At 42.5% G+C, this 22,513-nt stretch overlaps 1 protein-coding gene across 1 annotated transcript in view; it reads right to left on the bottom strand.

Annotated features, from left to right (window-relative positions):
- LOC138167953 (gasdermin-D-like) overlaps positions 1-22,513 on the bottom strand; it is a 41,464-nt gene that overhangs the window by 16,610 nt on the left and 2,341 nt on the right. The window contains exons 2-7 of the mRNA XM_069096919.1: positions 21,989-22,209; positions 21,256-21,442; positions 12,606-12,774; positions 11,603-11,705; positions 3,059-3,106; positions 631-738 (exon numbers count right to left, since the gene is read on the bottom strand). Of these exons, the coding sequence (XP_068953020.1) occupies positions 631-738; positions 3,059-3,106; positions 11,603-11,705; positions 12,606-12,774; positions 21,256-21,442; positions 21,989-22,205 (832 nt within the window). The 5' untranslated portion in view covers positions 22,206-22,209. The remainder of the gene's footprint in view (positions 1-630; positions 739-3,058; positions 3,107-11,602; positions 11,706-12,605; positions 12,775-21,255; positions 21,443-21,988; positions 22,210-22,513) is intronic.

Below are 22,513 nucleotides of genomic sequence, written 5' to 3'. Positions count from 1 at the left end.
CCTTCTTAAAGAAAAAGGAGTCAGGGTTGGAGAGTCACCCAGCACTTCCCAGAGAAAGGACATTGTGTTTAGCATCTCTATCAATAATTTGGATAAAGGTATCCATCATTTCTTTGATACTTGAGTACATTTGTAGCCACATTTCACTGATTAATCATAATAGCAACTAGCATTTATACAGCAGTTTGCAAGTGATTAACAAATATCATCTCCTTTGATCCCATAACAACCCCAGGAAGCAAGTGCTATTTTGAGCTCTCTTTTATAGATGGGGAAACTGAGGCAGCCTGCAGTTAAGTGACCTGTCCAGGGTTATACAGCTAGTAAGTGCTTTAGATCAGACTGAACTCAGGTCTTCTGACTTCAGGTTCAGTGCTCCATCCCCTGTGCCATTTACTTGCTTGATGTGGATGTTCGTGCCCATGGGGACAACTGACTTAGACTTCTTTGCCCTGTGCATCTATTGTCCCTGTCCTCCCAAATACCTTCCATGGAACCACCCCTAGCAGGGTGCAGCCCGCCCGCTGCCCATCTGTGGTTGCTCTCAGGACACAACAGATCTTGACCCATTTCCAATCCTACCTCTTCTGGATGAAGTCTTTTAGGAAACTTCTTACACCCAGCTCTTACCTTTCATGACAGCCCCTCCAAAAGCTCCCCAGAAAGGACTCATTGTCTTGCTTTGTAAAAATCCGAAGGAATTCCAGGCAGATAGCTTGTGCTTTCTCAACGCCAGAGCTAATGGGAAGGAAGAGTATCTTGGCAAAACTACCCTTTTCTGACTTCCACTCCTCTCTGGGCTCACACAAAGAAAGGTTAATCCCTCTTGCTTCTGAGATCTTCAAATACCTGAAGACTGCTCTCAAGTCTTCTCTTCTCTAGGCTAAACATCTCTACTTCCTTCAGTCTATCTTTCCATAGCGTGGTCTCCAGTCCCTCCATCTATCCTGCTCACCCTCCTCCCCTGGGTGTGTCTCCTCTTTGGCTGAGGTGTGACTCTGTGTACCTCATTCAACTCTGTTTGCCTCAGTTTCCTCATATGTGAAGTGAGCAGAATAAGGAAATACCAAACCACTCCAGTATCTCTGTCAAGGAAATCCCAAATGGGGTCACGAAGGGACCTCCTACCCCCTCTCCATCATCTCTCATCTTCCCTCTCATGGAGCTAAGCAAGGCAGTAGATAGGGCACCATGCTTGAAATGAGGAATCACGATATCTACTAGTTGTGTGACCCTGGGCAGGTCACTTAACCTCTGTTTGCCTCAGTTTCCTCATGTCAAATGGAGATAATAATAGCAACTCCCAGGGTAGTTGTGAGGATCAAATGAGATAACAGTTTCAAAGCACGGTATCTGGCACACAGTAAACACTACAGAATGTTAGCTACTATCATCAGAGCCTTCCATAGCACTTTCAGGCCAGTCTCCTTGTGCAAACCCCTGCCCTGTGCCACAGGCATGAGGGTCTCATGCAGGTAAAAAGAATAAGGGCAGGCATGTGCCCATGCATAGAGGGGCTGCCCAGTCCAATCTTGTGTAGACTCAACCAATTTCAGGCCCTTACAACTCTCAGCTCTTGCATCACAGACAAATAAACACAGAGGAAGATTCACTCCCCAGACCCTGGGGAAGCCCCCTGGGGAACTTGGGGTTGGGCCTTGTCTCCCTGCTCAGAGGAAGAAAAGGGGAAGGGAACAGGCATTTATAATGCATTTCTATCCCTTCATGACCCCATTTGGGATTTCCTTGACAGAGATACTGGAGTGGTTTGGTATTTCCTTATTCTAGTGCTTGGTACTATGCTAAGTATTTTACAAATATTATCTCATTTGACATGTAGGACACGTAGGCGGAGAGAAACACTGCCCTTGGGAGAGCTTGGGGCCCCACTGAGGAAAGTTCTTTTGGAACTGGAGGCTGGTTCCCCATGCCAGGGTCCCCCCCACCAGCCTGCTGGTGCTCTGCTTCCACCCCTCACAGTAGCATAGTCCCTAGGAAGGGGCCAGGACCCACCTCACCGGTGCTGCTGTGAGTGGGCCATAAGCAGTGTGACCTTAGTACTGTCATTCTCTCATGGACCCTCCCTGGCCTGTGGACCCTGACCTGCCCATGGATCTTGTCTCTGAGTATTTCAGGCTGCTTTTTATCTCTGTGTTTCAGTTGGGAGAAGTGAAGAATGTGGGAACATAGGGGAAAAAACCTTAAACCTGATCTGAAGGAGGTTATAGGTTCTGTAACTGAAAAGAGAAAATATCTGTTTCAGTCTCCAGAAGCAATCCATCCCCAGGATTCATTAGGAATCATAGCCAAGAATAAAACTGCCCAACTTCACATCAAAGAATCAAAGCCATCCCGCACATGTCCCTGACTCAGTTTCTTTTCCCATCCCTATGGTTCTTACCATCCTGGTTGGGCCAGTGTCAGACCTAACAATAACAGCTGACTTCTAGCTAGCTATGGCTTCAAAGTCTGCAAAGCACTTGTCACAGTTTATCTCACTTGATCCTCGAAGAGACCCTGAGAAGTCTGGGCTATGGGTGTTATGATCCCCATTTTACAGGTGAGGACACTGGGTCTCTCAGCAGTGTTCCCACAACACCCAGCTAGTGTGTATATGGGAGGTGGGATTTGAACCAAGGTCTCTGTTGACCATGAGCCAATGAAGAAGCTCCCTCTCCCAGCCTTAGTGTCTCACAGGCACAGAGACTTTCTGGAACCCTGTGAAATGCCATGTTTTGTCCAGGGTCACACAGCCAGAACATGTCAGAGGCTAGACTAGAACCCAGTTCTTTTGGATCTGGAGGCCGGCTCTCTCCCCTTTCTATTTCCTTATTATCTCCTATATTCTGTCTCCTCCCTCCTACATAGAGGGAAAGGGTACTTAGTTCTCTCTGTGTCTCACCCAACCAGAATCCTGGGCTGCTTCAAAACTAGAGAGGCAAGTGTCTCATTCTAGGAAACTGAGAGTGTCCTTGAGGAGCTGCCTGGACACTGGTCCCATGGATTCAAGGGTTCACTGTGCCTGGGGCCTAGAAAGACAACCAAGCTTGTCACTCACCTTTGGGTTCGAAGGTTTTCTTGTCCTTATCTGGAAGTAGAAGAACTTCTAGATAAAGAAAAAAATGATTAAAGATGATAAAATTCAATGTAGTTGCAGCTGTGGATACAAAGGGTCAGGCTACCATTATAAGAGGGACTGTAAATCAGTGTAGCCTTTTTAGAAAACTATCTGGCTCTATTCCATAAAAGCTGCAAAACCAATCATACCTTTTGACCTGGGGATTTCCTTGCCAGGATGATGATTAGTGTTGGAAGAGAAATTTAGATAGCAACTGGTCCAACCCATCATTTTACCCATAAGGAATCTGAGGCCAAGGGCTTTATCTTTTTTTTTTTTTCATTTTTCAAATTCTTTATTAACTTCTGATTTACATCATTCATTTCCTCCAGATTTTGAGTTACAAATTTTCTCCCCATTTTCACCCTACCCATCACCCCAAAATAGCAGTCCCACAGGATATCCCCTCCTCCAATCTGCTCTCTCCCATATCTTCTCCCATACCTCCTTTGACTTTTCCAGCAGAGCATGGTGGATCTCTATGCCCCAGTGCCTGTATATCTTATTTCCCAATTACATGTAAATAGTATTAATAAAAGTGTGTGTATATATATATATATGTATATATATATACATATATATATATATATATTTAAACATTTGATTTTAAAACTTTGAATTCTAGATTCATTCCCTATCTCCCTTGTCACCCACTCTTACTGGGAAGATAAGCAGTTCAGTATAGGTTGTACATGTGTAGCTTATGCAAAACATTAACATAGTAGATACATTGCAAAAGATTGACTATATTTCCCTCCCTCCTATCCCACCACCCACTTGTTCTATTCTCTACTTTGATCCCGTTCCTTTTCAAAAGTGGGTGCTTCCAACTTCCTTCCCCCCAGCCTGCCCTCTATTCCATCATCCCCCCTCTCATCCCCTTACCCCCTACTTTCCTGTAGGGTAAGATAGCCTATTTAGTGTGTATTTCATTCCCTCCCCGAGACAAATTCAATGATAATAAGGTTGACCCATTCCCTTTTGCCTTCCTATTCTTCCCCTCCATTGTAGCCATTTTCCCTTGCCTCTTCTATATGAGATAGTTTATCCCATTCTGTGTCTCCCCATCTCCTCTCATTATATTCCTCTCTCACCTCTTAATTTCACTTTTTAAGTATCATCCTTTCCTATTAAATTGGTCCTGTGCCCTCTATCTATGTATACCTGTAAACATATATACACACATTCACATATGTATTCATATGCCCGTATACCCTCTGATATAGACATATATATATATATATATATATATATATATATATATATATATTTATATTCCCTTCAACTATTTTCATACTGAGAAAAGTTTCATCAGTTACAATTATCATTTTTACTTGTAGGAATGTTAATAGTTCAACTTTGATAAGTTCCTTGTGATTTCTTTTCCCTGTTTACCTTCTCATTCTTCTCTTGCTTCTTATATCTGATTGTCAAATTTTCTATTCAACTCTGGTTTTTTCATCAAGAATACTTGAAAGTCCTCTGTTCCACTGAATGACCATATTTTCCCCTGAAACATGATACTCAGTTTTGCTGGGTAGGTCATTCTTGGTTTTAATCCCAGCTCTTTGCGCTCCGGAATATCACATTCCAAGCCCTTCGATCCCTCAGTGTAGAAGCTGCCAGATCCTGGGTTATCCTGATTGTGTTTCCACAATATTCAAATTGTTTCTTCCTGGCTGCTTATAATATTTTCTCCTTGATCTGGGAATTTCTGAACCTGGCTATAATATTCCTAAGAGTTTTCTTTTTGGGATATTTTTCAGGAAGTGATCAGTGGATTCTTTCAACCTCTATTTTGCCCTCTGGTTCTAAAACATCAGGGCAGTTTTCCTTGAGAATTTCTTGAAGGATGATTTCTAGGTTCTTTCTTTGATTATGGCTTTTCAGGTAGTCCAATAATTTTTAAATTATCTCTCCTGCATCTATTTTCCAGGTCAGTGGTTTTTCCCATGAGATATTTCACATTGCCTTCTATTCTTTCATTTGTTTGGATCTGTTTAAGAGCATCTTGATTTCTCTTAATGGCACTAACTTCTCTTTGGTCCATTCTAAATCTGAGGGAATGAATCTCCTCAGTGAGCTTTTGAGATTCTTTTTCCATCTGGCAAATTTGGCTTTTTAAGGCATTCCTCTCCTCATTGCCTTTTTGAGCCTCTTTTGCCATTTGAGTTAGTCTGTTTTTTCCTCAGTCAGGTTGTTGACTCTCATTTCATAATTTTCTTGCATTGTTCTCATTTCTCTTCCCAATTTTTCCTCCACTTCTCTTATTTGCTTCTTAAGGTCCTCTATGGCCTTTAACCAGCTTGTATTTTTCTTGGAAGCTTTTTCTGCAGGAGTTCTGACCCCACTGTCTTTCTCCTGTTCCATGCTTTGATCCTTTTTGTCCCCAAAATAGGAGTCTAATATTGCATTCTTCTGTTTGCTTTGCTTCCTTTGTCTGGTCATGTTGCCACTCAATTACTTGACCCCTAGGCTTTTTGCCACAGTAGGACTCTGCTACTGGACAGGGGAGCTTCATACCAAATGCTGGGGTTTTCTCAGCTGCCTAAGGTATTAGTTGGGTGCCTTCTCTGAACCCTCCCCATGCTCTGGCAAGCTGGTCATGAACCCCAGGACCTTCTCCCTAGACTGCAATTCAGATCCAAGCAGGTTAAAGCAAGATATATTACCCCTCAGACTGGTTGCTTGGTCCCTCTACACTCTGCAGGCCAGGAGCTGAAGCTGTCATGTGGCGGCAGCTGCGCCACAGCCTTCAGTGGCTTCTCGCCCCGGGGGCAAAAGCCAATGCTCTCCCAACTACTGGGTCCCAAAGTCCACACTGCACTGACCTCTCACTTTGTCCTTAGCATCTATGGGTTGATAATTCTGGAAACCACCACAGCTGCTGGTGATCTGAAATCCCTCCAGCCAGCGGCTGGTCAGGTCCACCCTGGGGCTAAAACTTTGCATGGAGCTGGGCTCAGGTCCCAGAGTGCTGTGCTGGCAGATTTCTGAGGGCCTGCCAGGCTGTCCTCAGTAAGAGGTTAGCTTCTCTGTGTCATTTTGTGGGTTCTGTAGCTCCACAGTTTGTTCAGAGTTCCCTTTTACATGGATTGAAGTTAGTGAGAGCCGGAGCCATGCAGAGGTCCTGTTTCTACTCTGCCATCTTGACTCTGCCCCCTCTAAGCCCAAGGGCTTTTTCTTAAAGCTGATATTACCTTAGTGCTTTAAGGGCTCATGATTTCATTGGGGTGGACACTCCCTCTATAATCATGGACCAAACCTAGGTGGCCAACCTGCTGGTGATGAGGAGCCTCCACATTTAATCAGACTGCTTCTGAAGTGACAGACATTCTTGGGTCCCAAACTCAAATCTTCTCAAGGTCAGAGTGAGCTGTCAGAATCTTTACTGAGAACCCAGGGACATCACAACACACTGATGACATATCAGAGGAAGACTTACATGGAAGAAAGTTGTAATTAAAATGGGAAAGAAAAGGCCAGGGGGGCAGAGCCAAGATGACAGAGTAAAAGCACAAACTTGGCATTGGTTCCAGTTCCAACCACTTCCAACACTTGTAAAAAAATGACTCTAAACAAAAAAAGAGACTGAGAGAAACAAATCTCCTGCTGAAGGCAGCCTGGCAGGCCGACAGGAAAGGTCTATTGCAGCACCCTGGGGGCCGAGCACAGTCCCCCATGAGCCGTGGTTTTAGCCCTAGGGTGGCCCAGACTGACCTGAGCAGACTTCAGGAGAGTGAATCACCAGCTGCTATGGTCGTTTCCAGACTTCTCAACCCATAAATGCCAAAAACAAAGCAGAAAGTCAGTGTTGAACTCTGTTGGAACAGGGGTGGACCCATGAGTGTAGTCCAGCTCCGGGGCAAGAAGTGGCAGAGGTGTGGCGGCTGCAGCCACTGCCCTGTGGCTGCTTCCAGAGCTCCTGGTCTGCAGATTGTAGGGGGCTCAAGAGACCATTCAGAGGGTAATTGCTCTTGCTTTAACTTGCTTGGATCTGTATTGTGGTCTTGGTTGGTGATCCTAGGGTGTGTGATTAGTGTGCTAGAGCTTGTGGGGGCTACAGAGAGGGTGCCCAACTAACAGCTCCAGCAGCTGCAAAAACCCCAGCCATTTGGGACAAAGCTCTCTCCATTCTGTAAGCAGAGTTCTACTATGGCAAAGAGCTCAAAAGTCAAGTAATTGGCTGGCAACATGAGCAAGCAGAGGAAGCCAATCAGACCACACAATCCTTTTATTGGGACAAAAAGGATCAAAGTATGGAACTGGAGGAGGATAAAAAAGTCAGAACTCCTGCATCAAAAGCCTCCAAGGAAAATATGTATTGGTCACAGGCCATGAAGGAGCTCAAGAAGGATTCTGAAAATCAAGTAAGAGAAGAGGAGAAAAAACTGGGAAGAGAAATGAGAATAATGCAAGAAAATCATGAAAAGAGAGTTAACAGCCTGCTAAAGGAGACCCAAAAAAATACTGAAGAAAATAATACCTTAAAAATCAGACTAACTTAAATGGCAAAAGAGGTCCAAAAAGCCAATGAGGGGAAGAATGCCTTAAAAAGCCAAATTTTCCAGAAGGAAAAGGAATTTTAAAAACTCACTGAAGAGAATAATTCCTTCAAAATTAGATTGGAGCAATTGGAAGCTAATGGCTTTATGAGAAATCAAAATACTATAAAACAAATCTAAAGAAATGAAAAAATAGAAGGCAATGTGAAATATCTCATTGGAAAAACCACTGACTTGGAAAATAGATTCAGGAGAGATAATTTAAAAATTATTGGACTACCTGAAAGCCACGATCAAAAAAAGAGGACACCATCTTGCAAGGAATTATCAAGCAAAATTGCCCTGATATTCTAGAAACAGAGGGAAAAATAGAAATTGAAAGAATTCACTGATCACCTCTTGAAAAAGATCCAAAAATGAAAACTCCTAGGAATATTATAGCCAAATTCCAGAGTTCCCAGATCAAGTATAAAATAATTCAGGCAGTCAGGAAGAAACAATTTGAGTATTGTGGACACACAATCAGGATAATACAAGACCTTACAGCTTCTACATTAAGGGATTGAAGGGTTTGGAATATGATATTCCAGAGGTCAAAAGAGGTAGGAGTAAAACCAAGAGTCACCTACCCAGCAAAACTGAGTATAATACTTCAGGGGAAAATATGGTCATTCAATGAAATAGAGGATTTTCAAGCATTCTTGATGAAAAAACAAGAGCTGAACAGAAAACTTGTCGTTCAAATATAAGAAGCAAGAAAAACATGAGAAGGTAAACAAGAAAAAGAAATCATAAGGAACTTATTAAAGTTGAACTTTTTACATTCTTACATGGAAAAATGATAACTGTAACTCATGAGACTTTTCTCAATATGAGAATAGTTGAAGGTAATATATATGTATATATCTATACATACATATATATGTATGTATAGGAGCATGTATGGGTTTATAATTATATATGTGAGTGTGTGCATATGTGTGTACATGTATACATAGACAGAGGGCAAAGGATGAATTGAATATGAAGGGATGATAACTAAAAAATAAAATTAAGAGGTGAGAGAGGAATATATTGGGAGAAAGGGAAAGATAGATTAGGGTAAATTATCTCATATAAAAGAGGCAAGAGAAAACTGTTACAATGGAGGGGGAGAGCAGGAAGGTGAAAGGGAATGGGTCAACCTTAATCTCATTGTATTTGACTTAAGGAGGGAACAACATACACATTCAATTGGGTATCTTACCCTATGGGAAAGTATGGGGTAAGGGGATAAGGGGGGGGGGATGATAGAAGGGAGGGCAGATTAGGGGAGAGGGTAGTTAGAAGCAAATACTTTTGAAAAGGGACAGGGTGAAAGTAGAAAATAGAATAAGTGGGGCAGGATAGGATGGAGGGAAATATAGTTAGTCTTTCACACTACAACTGCTATGGAAATGTTTTGTGTAACTGCACATGTACAACCTATGTTGAATTGCTTGTCTTCCCTGAGGGGGTGAGTGAGGAGGGAAGAAGGGGAAGGCTCTGGAACTCAAAGTTTCAAAAACAAATGTTAAAAAAAATTGTGTTGTTTTTTTTTTAACATGCAACTGGGAAATAAGACATACAGTCACTGGGGTATAGAAATCCATCTTGCCCTACTAGAAAGTTGAGGGGGGGCATGGAGGAGGATATAAGAGAGAACAGATTGGGGGAAGAATTATTCAGTAGGCCCGCTTTTTGGGGGTGGGGGTAGGGGAAAGATGGGGAGAAAAATTTGTAACTCAAAATCTTGTGAAAATGAATGTTGAAAACTAAAAATAAATAAATAATTTGGGAAAAAAAGAATTACAAAAAAAAAAAAGAAAGAAAAGGCCAACCTCTACAAAAGTAGGCAGAGGTGCTTCATTGAAAAATGAAAACAATGTTCATGTTCAATTACTGAATTTAAGAAAAATGTCACATTTAGATTTTAAAGGGCATCTAGTTCAAACTGTGAATGAGCAGAAACCTATGGTCTCCTTGACCAGTGGTCATTTAGCCTTTGCTTGAATACCTTGAATGATGGGGAGCTCACCATTTCATGAGTCAGTCTGAGACTGATAGGCAGATTTCCCTTCCTTATAAGATAGTTATTATCTACTCCTACCTAATTTCTACCCATTGCCTCAAAGGAGATTGTGAAGTGGTGGAATAGATTGGAGCTTGTCAATTATATGGAATGTTTCTGAGCAATTAAAGAGGATAAATGTGAAGAATACAAACAAATATGGAGAGAGAGGAAGGAAGCAAAGGGGGGAGGGGAGGGAATAAACACTAATTGAGCGCCTACTAGATTCCAGACACTGTGCTAAACATTTTCCAAATATTATCTCATTTAATTCTCACAAGAACTCTCTGAAGTAGGTGCCATTATCCCCGCTTTACAGCTGAGGAAACTGAGGTCCACAGACATTAACTGACTTGCCTAAGGTCACTTGTAGGTGGTTACTTGTAAGATCACACCTTGTCTCTGAGGCTGGATTTAAACTCAAGGTGATGTAGAGAAAAGAGAGCAAAGTCAGAGACACAAAATTTGAGAGCTGATTGACTATCTCACCTAAACCATACCTGAAAGTTTTAGAACACACTTAACACATTAGAATACTCTATTAATTATTCCCCATTCATCTTTTATATAGCTTGCTTTGTATATAACTATTTGCATAGGCGTTTCATTTGTTGCTGTTGCTTTTGACAAGGCAATGGAGTTAAGTGACCTGCCCAAGGTCACACAGCTACTAAGTGTCCAGCATCTGAGACCAGATTTGAACTCAGGTCCTCCTAATTCCAGGGCTGCTGTTCTATCCACTTCACCACCTAGCTGCCCTTGTTTACATGTTTTAGTCCCCATTAGAGTATAACCTCCTTGAGGGCAGTAACTGTCTTTTGCCTCTTTTTGTATCCTCAGCATTTAACACAATACCTGGCACATAGTAGGTGTTTCATAAATGTCTATTGATTGACTGAATATGAGTCTATGAAAACTGATATCATCAAAAGCTAATGAGTATAAGAACAGGAAAGAGCCTGGGGGGAAGAGTTGCAGGAAATCAAATACTGTGAAGATTTTGTACATGTTCCTACTTTGTATAGAAACGTAAATGATTTGGATTTCAGTTTCATTTAGAATGGTCTTCCTCACATGTTGTCTCCTGAAGTTATATTGAGGGATGTCTCTGGGCAATGGGGATCTTGAAGTGATGCCAGGAGAAGAGACGTTTGGTCATACTGGTTTGACCATTGATTGCTTGAACAATCAATAAAAGTTTATCAAGGACCTACTATGTACCAAACCCTGTACTAAGTGCCAGAGTAAGCTAAAAAGGCTCAAGCAGAGGCCTAGGGCTGTTGTCTAAGGGCCAGCCTATCTCAGTGCAGAGAGACTCACCCCCTGGCTGGCCACAGGCGGGATGATTTTTTGGCCAGGAAAAGTCTTGGAGACCATGTGCTAAGATGCTGTGACCACCATCTATGGAAGGAACAGTCCTATCAAGGATATGTTAGACCCTGGGATTATAAGTACTGCAGTTTCTATTTTTTGTAATTGATATGAAGTTTATGGCAATCCAGAAAAAGAAGGTTGACTAGAGGGGAAGAAAAAAAAGGAAAAAAGATACCTATTCTCTGGGGTCACCAAAGCCTCTCCTGCCCCCTCTCCTGGGTAGCTGGAAAACTCAGTGAAGTGAAGACTATCCTTTTCCCATCTCTCTGCTCCAGCCCAGAAGTGAGCCCTCCCATCTAAGAGTGTATGTGTGGGGCAGAGAGGGACAGGGTGGTCTCTGCAGATGTCATCTGCCTAGCCAGCTGGGCAGCTGAGTTCCCCAACACCAGGACATGTACTACAGTAATGCCCCCTCCCCTTCCCCACCTCCCTCAGCCCTTGGTAAGAGGAGGGTTTTTCATGGGGAATTTCCCCCAACCTCTTCATTCTCTACCCAGCCCTTATCATTTGACTTACCCCAGTGGTCCTGGATAATCAACTTGGCAACTTGGAAAGCAAGTACACTGCCTTCAGGGACAGTCACTGTCTTCATTGTGTTCAAGCCACCCTGACCCTCACCCTGTGGGAGAGAAGGAAAGAGGACAGGAATCACAGATCTAGCACTGGAAGGGTCTTCTGAGGTCAGGTCATACAACCCTCTCATTCTCAGGAAATCCCATCTCAGAGAGATGAAGGGACTTCCCCAAGGTCACACAACTGGAATCTGTACTCAGGTCATTTGACTCCAAATCCAGTGCTCAGAGACGGCTAGGTTTACAGCAGGGATGCCAAGACTAGGGAGTGAAGGAGAGAGAGGAACAGAAGTTGGGATGCAGTCTGGGTAGGAATCAGGCCCCAATTCTCTGCAATGGGGAGAGGGGGAATGAGAGGAAATAGAATAGAGGCACAGAGGTTTTGAGCTAAAACCTGGGTTGGGCCTTGTCATATGTAGGTGTGACTGAGGACAACAATCCACTATTTGTAGGTGTCTCCTGAGCAATTTCCCCAGAGCTTTTCAACTCTAATCGGTGTGTGTGTGTGTGTGTGTGTGTGTGTGTGTGTGTTTGAGCTTGCTCATCAGACAGTCCTGGCAAATCTCATCAAATTTAAAGGAGCTTCTTGGAGCCCTAAGGAAGGGAATGCAGCAGCTTCCCCATTTGCCCTACTGAATTCCAAACCCCAGTTGAAGTACTCTTGGATTATCTGCTGTTTGAGAATTATCCAGATCCCTGAGAATGGCAGAGAGCTGACTAAGCAAGTTATCCACAGCAGAACTTGTTATTTTTAATGGATATGATGCACCAAACAGGATTCAGGAAAGGTACATGGACCTGCAGAGTCTTCAGGACTAGTCTAGGTTTCTAGGTGCCTGCTGGGAATCTCTCTGGTTATGGGGCTAAGGCTAGAAGGTCAAGGGATGCTAGGGCACTTGGCCCTTTCCCACTCCACACCCCCATCTATTCAAAGTATGAGTTCTAACCTGGACACATGAGACTACAGGAATGGAGATCTTCCCAAAGCCTTCCTTATTTCTGGAACTCTTCACAATGGTCTCTTTCTGGGTCTTCACGGCTTCTGTCACAACATACAGGTTCTCTCCCCTTTTCCTAAGCTGCTGAATGATAGAGGGCTCTGGTGTCTTCAATTTCCTGTAGGAGAAGAGGAGAGAAGGCAGCAGGTAAGGGGCTTGGGATTTCCTCTCCTATCCCTCTCAGTTATGACCTTGCTCATGGCCATCTCTGGGGTATAGCATATTTGGATATTATCATGCTAGTGCCTTAGGAGAGTTAATATTGTGTGAAGTGGGGTTTGGACTCAGAGGATGGTTTGTGAATATGCTTGGAAGGCCTAAAGCTATAAGCTACTGGAGCCAAAAGGACCCCTGTCTCCTACAAAGTCAAACACATTTTAGGAAGGATGTCATTAAGGGCAAGCCTCCAAAGAAGGGCCACAAGGATGACAGCAAGTTTGAAAAAAAAAACCAAACAATCAAGCGGGATAGAAACAGCTCTAAATCTAAATCTAACTGGGATTGTTAGAGAGTTTGTAGGGGACATGATAATCCTTGTCTTAAAGCATATGAAAGATTGTCATGGGGCAGAAGGCACAAACTTGTTCCCTTCTAGCCCCAGAGGGAGGAAACAGGACCAGCTCGAGGAAGTCCCCAGGGAATCTATTTCAACTCAGAGTAAAGAAGAATTTCCTAACAATTAGAGCCTTTCAACACAGGCATGGGTGGCCAGGGGAAGTAGCTAGTGCCCTCTTGCTGGAGGCCTCTATGCACAGGCCAGGGGTGCTGCAAAGAGGACTCCTAAAGCAGGCAGAGCACCTGACAAGATCCCCCTCTCTGGTGTGTCCAGTATTACCTCACACTGGTCCCTTTTCGGACCTCTGTATTGTATCTGAACTAATTCCACCCCCATGCCTCTCTGCATCCCCTCCTACCTCCTGCCTCTGCTCCTGCTGCCCTGGAGACTTGGGATATCTTCCCCCCTTCCCCATCTGTGTCTGTTGATGTCTCTGTTCCCCTTTTCAGGATGAAACCTTCCCTGTCTCATCAGAATATATTTCCTTTCTCAATTTCCTCTTAACCCTTTATCACGGAATCATAGATTTAGAGCTGGAAGGGACCTTAGAGATCCTCAACTACAACCTTCCCACTTTACAGATGGGGAAACTAAGGCTTGGAAAAGTTACATGACCCATTGAAATGACGCGGGGTTCAAGGAGTTCAGGGAGTCCAGGAACCCCAATAACCAGAGTCCCTGGAAAGCAGCCTGGAATGAATTCACAGACTCAAGCATTTTCCAAGTCAAGGTGGCAAAGATTTATTGTTACACTATACAGTGGGCAAGAGTTCTAAGGGAACCTGCAACCTTAAAGGGGTACAATTAAAGTTTATATAAGATATTCTATAGTATAACATGTGTTAAATATGCTAAGTAGGTGAGTCAGGGTGGGATTAGGTAGTGATTATGGAGTGGTCAGTTCTTAAAGGAACATGTATATGTTTCTTTATTATCCACTATACAGGCGTATTGCCCAGAATTCACGAGGAAATAGCCCAAGGGGGCGTTGAATGGAGGTGTGGTTTTAGACTTCAAACGTCACTAAGTCAGTTAGCAGTCAGGGCTGACCGGACTGCCACCCATCAATGTTGTGTTTGACAAGATGGATGTTGGGAGTATATGTATATCCCCAGCTAGGAGGGATTCAGGGTGTGTATAATGAGCTAGGGAGTATACCTATGACTGAATCTAGGATTCGGGTGATAGTTATGACCCAGGGCACAGCTGCTTCAGCCAGCACACAGCTGGGTCCAACTACTAAATTCTACAGGTGCAGCTGGCTACTGTATCAGGAAGGGAGATAAGTGTTTTGCTAGGGCATGCTGCCCTTGAGCTAGAGAGAAAGTGCCTGAGACAGTGTTTGGAATTGGATGTGATTTCACAAACTGTGGTTCAAGCACAGGCACCCAAGCACCCTGTTACAACCTCATAGGGATAATAACCAGCAGAGATGAGACTGGGACTCAGGAGCTCTGATTTCAGAGACAGTGCCTTTGCTACATGTACATGCATGAGAATAAGAGGTACAGAGTTCTAGTGAGAAAAAGTACTCAGAGAAGGTTTTCAAAAAGATTTTTCATCAATATCTTTTGCTCTTACATCACATAGACTCCCCCCTGTATCCTTCCTTCTGCTCCTTCCAGAAAATTATCCCTTTATAACATAGGTTTTTAAAAAAAAAAAAAGAAAGAAAGAAAAGAAATATATTCAGCAAAATCAATCAGCATCTAGGAGAAAATCTGACATGACATGCGATGTTCCACACCTACGGTTCCCAACTTCTGCAAAGAACTAGGGGGGCTTCCTTCTCTTATCTCTTCGTTGAGCCAAGTTTATTCTTTTCTAACTTTGCAACATTCAGTTACCATTATTTTTGTGGTTGTTTTTTCCATTTACAGGGTTGCAGACATCATTTTTGGAGCAACTAGGTGGTGCAGTGCCCAGAGTGCCAGGCCTGGAGTCAGCAAGACCTAAATTCAATCTGGCCTCAGACTTTTACTAGCTGTGTGACGCTGTGCAAGTCGCTGTGCAAGGCACCCATTTGCCTCAGTTTCCTCCTCTGTAAAATGATCTGGAGAAGTAAATGGCAAAACCACTTCAGTATCTTTGCCAAGAACAGTCCAAATGGGGTCATGAAGAGTCGGACATGACTGAACAATAATCTAACCCTAACCCTAATTGCACCCCAACCCTAACCCTAATTATATTGTTTTCCTGTCTCTGCTTGCTTCACTTTATACCAGTTTGTCTAAGGCTTTCCATGAGGCATTGAATTCATCATGTTGTCCTTTGTATTTTTACAATATAGTAATATTCCACTACATTCATGTGCCATAGCTTGTTTAGCTATTTCCCTTATCACTGACTATCTCCTCTATTTCAAGGTCTTTGCTACCACAATAAGTGTTGCTATATATATTTTGGCATGCACAGAGCTTTTCTTGATGACAGTAACCTCCATGTGAATATATTCCTGCCAGTGGAATCTCTGAGTCAAAGGGTATGGACATTTGACTCATTTCTTTTGCATCTTTCCAAACTGCTTAACAGACAGGTTGTGCTTAATTCACAGATCTACAAACAATGTTTTAGTGTGCTTGTCTTCCCACAACCTTCCCAACATTGACTATTTCTTTCCTTTGTCATCTTTGCTACTTTGCTGGATGTGAGGTAAAGCTTCAGGGTTGTTTTGATATGAATTTTTCTCATTGAGTAATTTGTAACATTCTTTCACATGATTATTAATAGTTTCACAATTCTTGTGAACCAGTTTTTCAGATTTTTTGACTATTTCTCTATTGGGAAGAATAGTCTTTTATTCTTTGGTCTTACATATTTCTGTAAGTTGTTACTGTTTTTTAGGTATAAACTCTTATCAGTGGTATCTGATACAAAATTCTCTGCCCCCCCCATCCACTGCTTCCCTTCATTTCTTAGTTGTGTTAATTTTCTTGGTGTAAAATTTTTTTAATTCAAAATTACCTATTTTATCCTTTAGAGCAGCATGTTTCCCTTTTATGATTAAGAATTCATCCTCTAGGAGCAGCCAGGTAGCACAGTGAGTAAGAGCACTGAGTCAGGATGATCTGGGATCAAATCTGGGCTCAGGCACTTAGCACCCACCCAGAAACACCTGGCCATGTAACCTTGAGCAAGTTACTTAACCCCAATTGCTTAGGGGTGGCCAGGTGGCTCAGCGAGTAAGAGCACCAGCCCCAGTGTCGGGATGACCTGGGGATTGAATCTGGGCCCAGGTACTTAGCACCACACCCAGAAATAACTGGCCTTGTAACCTTGAGCAAGTCACTTAACTCCAAGTGCTTTAAAAAAGAAAAAAAGAATTCCTCCTCTATCCATAGTTGTGAACAGTATGATCTTCTCTTACAGTATGATCTTTAATATTTGGATCCCATAACTATTTTGAACTTAGTATATCATATAGTATAAGATGTTGGTCTAAATATAATTTCTGACAGACTGATTTCTTATCTTCCTAACAATCCTTAAAAAATATAGAATTCACATACTGCTTGATCCAGCAATAGCACTACTAGGTCTGTGTCCCAAAGAGACCATAAAAGAGGGGAAAGGACATACACATGTAAAAATATTTATAGCAGCTCTTTTTGTGGTGGCAAAAAATTGGAAATTGAGGGAATTCCCATCAATTGGAGAATGGCTGAGCAAGTTGCAGTGTATGAATGTAATGGAATACTATTGTGCTATAAGAAACAATGAACAGATAGATTTCAGAAAAACCTAGCAAGACTTACATGAACTAATGCAAAGTGAACTGAGCAGGACTAGGAGAATATTGTACATAGTAACAGCAACATTGTGTGATGATAAATGACTCAGGTCTTCTCATCAATACAATGATCCGAGACAATTCCAAAAGACTCATGATGGAAAATGTAATTCACATCCAGATAAAGAAGTAATGAAATCTGAATGCAGATTGAAGCATACTATTTTCACTTTTTTTGTGTGTCCATTTTTCTTTAGGGTCTATTTCTTCTTTCACAACATGACAAACATAAAATATATTTTACATGATTGCACTTATATAACCTATATTAAACTGCTTACCATTTGAGTTGTGTGTATGTGTGAATTTGGAACTCAAAATTTTAAAGGAGTGAAAGTTAAAATTTGTCTTTACATGTCAATGGAAAAACAAAATACAATTAAAAAAGAAGTATGGAATGTTTTCCAAGACAATTTATATCTTGGGAATTATTAATGACTATTATTGAGTTCAATTATTCCTTATTCTTCCTTATCTACTCTATTGTTCTACTTTTCTGTTTTTTAATCAATATCATATGATTTCATAGCAGTGCTGTTCTTTTTTATATTCTGTCCTTCAAAAATTATAATCCTTTCTATTTATATTAGGTAGATGGATCAAGAAAGGTTTCATAGAGGTGAATGGAGATTTAAAAGCAAGAGATAAAAAACAAGAGGAATGAAGCCAGCCTTGAGGTCAGTGACTAGTGTGGGACCTAGTCTCAAAGAAAGAAGGGAAGCCAGGGTTCCTGCTTCAAGAGACAAAGAAACAAAGACTCTGAAAGTGAGAAGTTTGAAGATGGACAATCTTAAAGAAGAAGGTGATTACTCATTTCTTTCTACGTAGGATAGAGGTATATTCTACCTAGCATGTAGAATTACTAACAATGTAGTACCTAACATTGGGAAGGGAGCTGCCTACTGTGGCTGGCTCCAAAGCATCAGAGAAAAACAAAGCACGATCATCTGAATTTAAATGATCTAAATTCTCGGGCCATGCTTTTGATCTTTGTGAGGAATGAATGCTACTGCCCCTTTTCTCTTGGAGTGATTATGTCAAGTATGACTCCAGGGCTCTAGGTAAATGAGGCAGGGACCCAGGTGGTGTTTTGTTCCTCTTTCTAGTTGGCATGACAAGTTTCTTCAGGGATGTGTGCGTCCTGGATGTGAACACCTCGTTATTCAACTGGTGCCAAGTGTCAGCTCACAGGTGGGTGCCAAAGTAAGCATTTATTAAGTACTTACTCTATGCCAGGTCTTGTGCTAAACATTGGGGATACAGATACGAGCAAAATGAAAGAGTCCTTGCTCTCAAGTAGTTTACATTCTAATGGAGGAAGATAGCAGCCAAAAGAGGGTTGAAAAGAACCTAGGGATGCCCCACTTGGGGGCATGGTGTTGAAGTCAGGGGACTGCTTCACAGTGTGACTCTGGGCAAGTCACTTAACCCTGTTGGCCTCTTTCCTCACCTGTAAAATGAGCTAGAGACAGAAATGGCAAACCATTCTAATATCTCTGCCAAGAAAACCCCAAATGGGATTGTGAAGAGTTGGACAGGACTGAAAGAAGTTGACAACAACAAAGGTCCCTTTCATCATTAAATCTTTTGCTCTGCTAGATGCATAGCTGCCTAATAAGTAATGGGGCTCCTACCCTACCCTGCTCTGAACAGGAAGGAAGTATAGATAGTCCATTAGCTAAGTGGTTTACCCAGGAAAGTAGGAGCATCACCAGGAGCCTGCCAGAAATCATCAGGAAGCTTCTTGATATGTTGAGAATGGGTTTGGAATTTCAGAATAGATGAATGAACTCAGGTCAGAATACCTGGTAGGCCAATAACAAGTCAGTGTAATAAGGATGTTTCAGTGGGGAAACTGCCCTTCTGCCTTCCCAGGCTCACTCTAAGTCCATAAGAATATGTCTGATTACTGCCTAGATTTTGAAACTGTTTCCCTTCCTGTAGCATCCTACAGAATAAGCTAATGAGATCATTCTTTCCCCCTATTTATTGCAAAGGAAAGAGGGGATCAAAAGTGTGATCAAAAGCTTTCCTCCCACACTCAAAACAGAAGAAGTATATCTAGCACCTGTGGCAGGGGACAATGTGCTAGCTTTAAGGGCAACTTCTCTGAGCCTCAGTTTACTCATCTGTACATTGAAGGGATAAGACCAGATGTCACCTCAATCAATTCCCTTCCTACTCTAAATCCTGGGTCCTATTATCAGCTCCAGAGGTCACAGAGAATACTTTTCTCCACAGCAAGCCCCTTGATGAAAACATTGCACACCCCTCTTTTAAACATCTACCTGCCTAAAGAGAGCTATACTTTTTAAATGCCTCTATACTGGGCAGCCAGGAGAGGGCAGCAGCTTCTAGGTTTTCAGCTCCTTTTCTAGCTTTAACTAAACAGGCTCAAAGATAAGCTATATTTACCCATTCTCTAAATCTGGTGCCCTTTCCGCTGGATCATCTCTCCAGTGCTGACAGGACATCTACCCCCAGAAGTCCCGCTGACATTTCAAGCTCAACCAGCCTCAAACTGAGCCCATTCAACTGTAAACCAGATCCTTTTTCTGATTTTCCTTTTTCTGTCTGTACCAGCTCTGTTTACACAGTCTTCCGTGTTGACAACCCGGGAGTTATTGCTGGCTCTCCACTCTCTCTCAAGTCTCCCATCTAAGCAGTGAGTAGGCCCTGTTGATCCCATCATCTTTTACTTCTGTCCCCTCCTCTCAAAACCTGCTGCCTCTACCCTCTTACAGGCTGTAATTACTATATGAACTAACCCAACTGCCTCCTAATAGGCCATCCTGCCTCCTGCATCTTCTCTCTCCTTTACTCTGTTCTTCATATTGTTGCCAGACTCATCTTGATCATCTGTCAATCTGGTCATGTCATTCATCTGCTCCAAAGCCTTCAGTGACTCCCTACTTCCTACTAAATATAATTCAAACTCCTCTGTCTGACATTCAAGACCTTCCTTCAATCTGAGGCCCATCTACCTTTGCTATCTTACTTCATATTATTCCACTCCACGATCTTTCCATTCAAACAGGACTATTTGAAACTTCCCTCAAAAAGGCAAATCAAAAGAACCCAAAGGTTTTACCTTCCATCTAGAAAATTGGCAAAGATTACCAAAAATAGACATGAGCAATGTTATAGAGGCTATGGAAAAACAGACACACTAAGAAATCAGAGATGGCACCAAAAATTGGTTCAGTCTTTCTGGAAAGCAATTTGGAATGATGCTTTGACTTGGAAGTGCCACTGCTTGGCATGTGTGCTCTATGGAGGCAAAGACAGAAGGTCATGTTCATACTAGCACTTTATATGGTAGCCAAGAACTGGGAACAAAGTAGAAGCCTAAACAAATTATGGCACCTGAATGTAGGAGTGTGAGAAATAAAGAAGTGGAAGAATTCAGAGAAACATGGGAAGGCTTCTATGAACTGATGTAAAATAAAGTAAGCACAAGCAGGAAAATAATATAGGCAATGGCTGTAATGGTGTAACGGGGAAGAGCAAAAACAAAACGTCACACTGAGTTATTATTATGACAGAGATTGTCCTTGAAGAAGGTGAGAATGTGAACCTTCTTCCCTATCTTGCAGAGGTGCGGAACTATGGATAAGGAACATTATATACGCAGGCAGATTTAGCTCCCACATTGGTTAGTTTTGCTGACCCATTTTCTACCTTTATTTTATACTCTTTCTTGCATGGAATGGATTGCTAGCTGGGGAGAGACATTTAGGTGTGGATGTGGTATAAAAACAAAATATTGCAATGCCTTTTTTAAAACCCACTGCCCTTCGAACATTCCTTCTTTGCTCACGTTGTCCCCATTTCCAAAATGTCTATCCTTACTCTTGTAACCTGTTAAATTCCTACCCTTCAATTAAAGCTAAACTCAAATGCTCCTTCCTCCAGTAAAGATTTCCATATCCCCTCCTGTTGGGAATAACCTTCTTCCTTGGATCTCACGTTGTACGTTCCTAGTAAACTTATATATTACTGTGAATTGTTTTTAAATGGTTTGTTCTCATTCCCCACTAGACTGTGAGCCCCATGAGGTTAGGGACAGGGTCTTATCCAAGTCTCAGACAATATAGGACATTTGTGGATGTTGATATGAAGTAAAATAAACCCCTACACAAGGAAAACTCTGAATCTATTTCTCTCTAGTTGACCCTGAGACACTTTCTCTTGATCCCCCTCCCTCCTCCACCTTCCCCAAAACCCCCAAAAGAAGTCACTAGAGCTCTCACCTCTCCTTCTGTAAGCAGTCCCATGTATTAGGTGACACGGAGAGAGTCTTGACCTCGAGGACAGTTCTGTTTGACTGTGAGGTCTGTCCTGAAAACTTCACCTCTACAGAGTCCTTCACCTCCATACTGCCAGACACCTTCCCATCCACCTCAATAATGAAGAGGACTAGACCATGCTGGGTCACTTCTGTGGAGAGAGAGGCTGATCCTCAGCTAAAGTGAGTATTAAATGCGGCTGTGTAGCAAGGGCCTCCATGGGGCAAGGTAAAGGCATCTGGGACCCCAACCTTATGTTTACTTCCCCAGTCACGTAACTCACAGGTCTATAGCACTTTATGATATACAAAGTGCTTTCTTCCCAACCAGCCTGTGAAACTGGGAATACAAATAGTATTATTCCCATTTTACAGATGAGAAAACAGAGGCTCTAAGAAGGTAAGTGACTTATCCCCAGGGACACATCTAGTAAGCGGAAGAACAAGGGCTCAAACCCAAGTCTCTGGCTTGTTCCATGGCTCTACATTGCCTCTCCACTTAACCACACTTTCTATTTAGGGTGGCTGGACAGAACTCTCTGGGCATCACTGATACAGGATGATATGTGCCCATGTAGTCAGTTCTAGGAAAACTGTGTTCTGGCCAAGCCTGCTGAGCCCTTTTCCCCTTCATAGTTCGTCTCAGCAGCCTTCTCCAGCTCCTTCTTGCACTCCCTCACCTGCCCAGGGGATAGTACCTGGTTCTGGGGAGCTCGGATCCAGAATGTCCTTGAGGGTCAAGTTGAGGCAAACATACTGGGACCTCCAAAACAAGGAGCTCTTGGTCTTCTTCCGGAGCAGGGAGTAGGGACTGAAGCGGGAGGAGCTGTTGAGGCTGTCCACAGGGATCAGCTCCCTGCCTCTGCTCAACTCTCGGACCACATTCTTGGTTGCCCACTCAAATGCAGAGGCCATGGTTCTTAGGAAGAGCAAGGGAAAAGAGGGAACAGAAACTTGGTAGTCTGTCTGACTCCTCCATCTGGAAAGGATGGTGTACTTAGCACATAAGCACATAAGCCATCCGTCCAAAAACAGTTATTATGCACCTACTTTGTGCCAAACTCTGTACTAAGCACTAGGCATATAAAAACCCCCCAAACAAAAAACCAACAAGCCATCCCTTGTTCCTGAAGAGTTCACAACCTAATGGAGAGAAAATATGCAAACTCTGTACTTTCTATCTATCTATCTATCTATCTATCTATCTATCTATCTATCTATCT

Source organism: Petaurus breviceps, unplaced genomic scaffold (genome assembly GCF_028583685.1).
Source record: "Petaurus breviceps papuanus isolate PSGF00001 unplaced genomic scaffold, PetGlider_PUasm1.0 339, whole genome shotgun sequence".
NCBI classification, from domain to species: domain Eukaryota; kingdom Metazoa; phylum Chordata; class Mammalia; order Diprotodontia; family Petauridae; genus Petaurus; species Petaurus breviceps.
The sequence above is the reverse complement of the archived record's forward strand: the minus strand, read 5'-3'. Positions and strand labels throughout refer to the sequence as shown.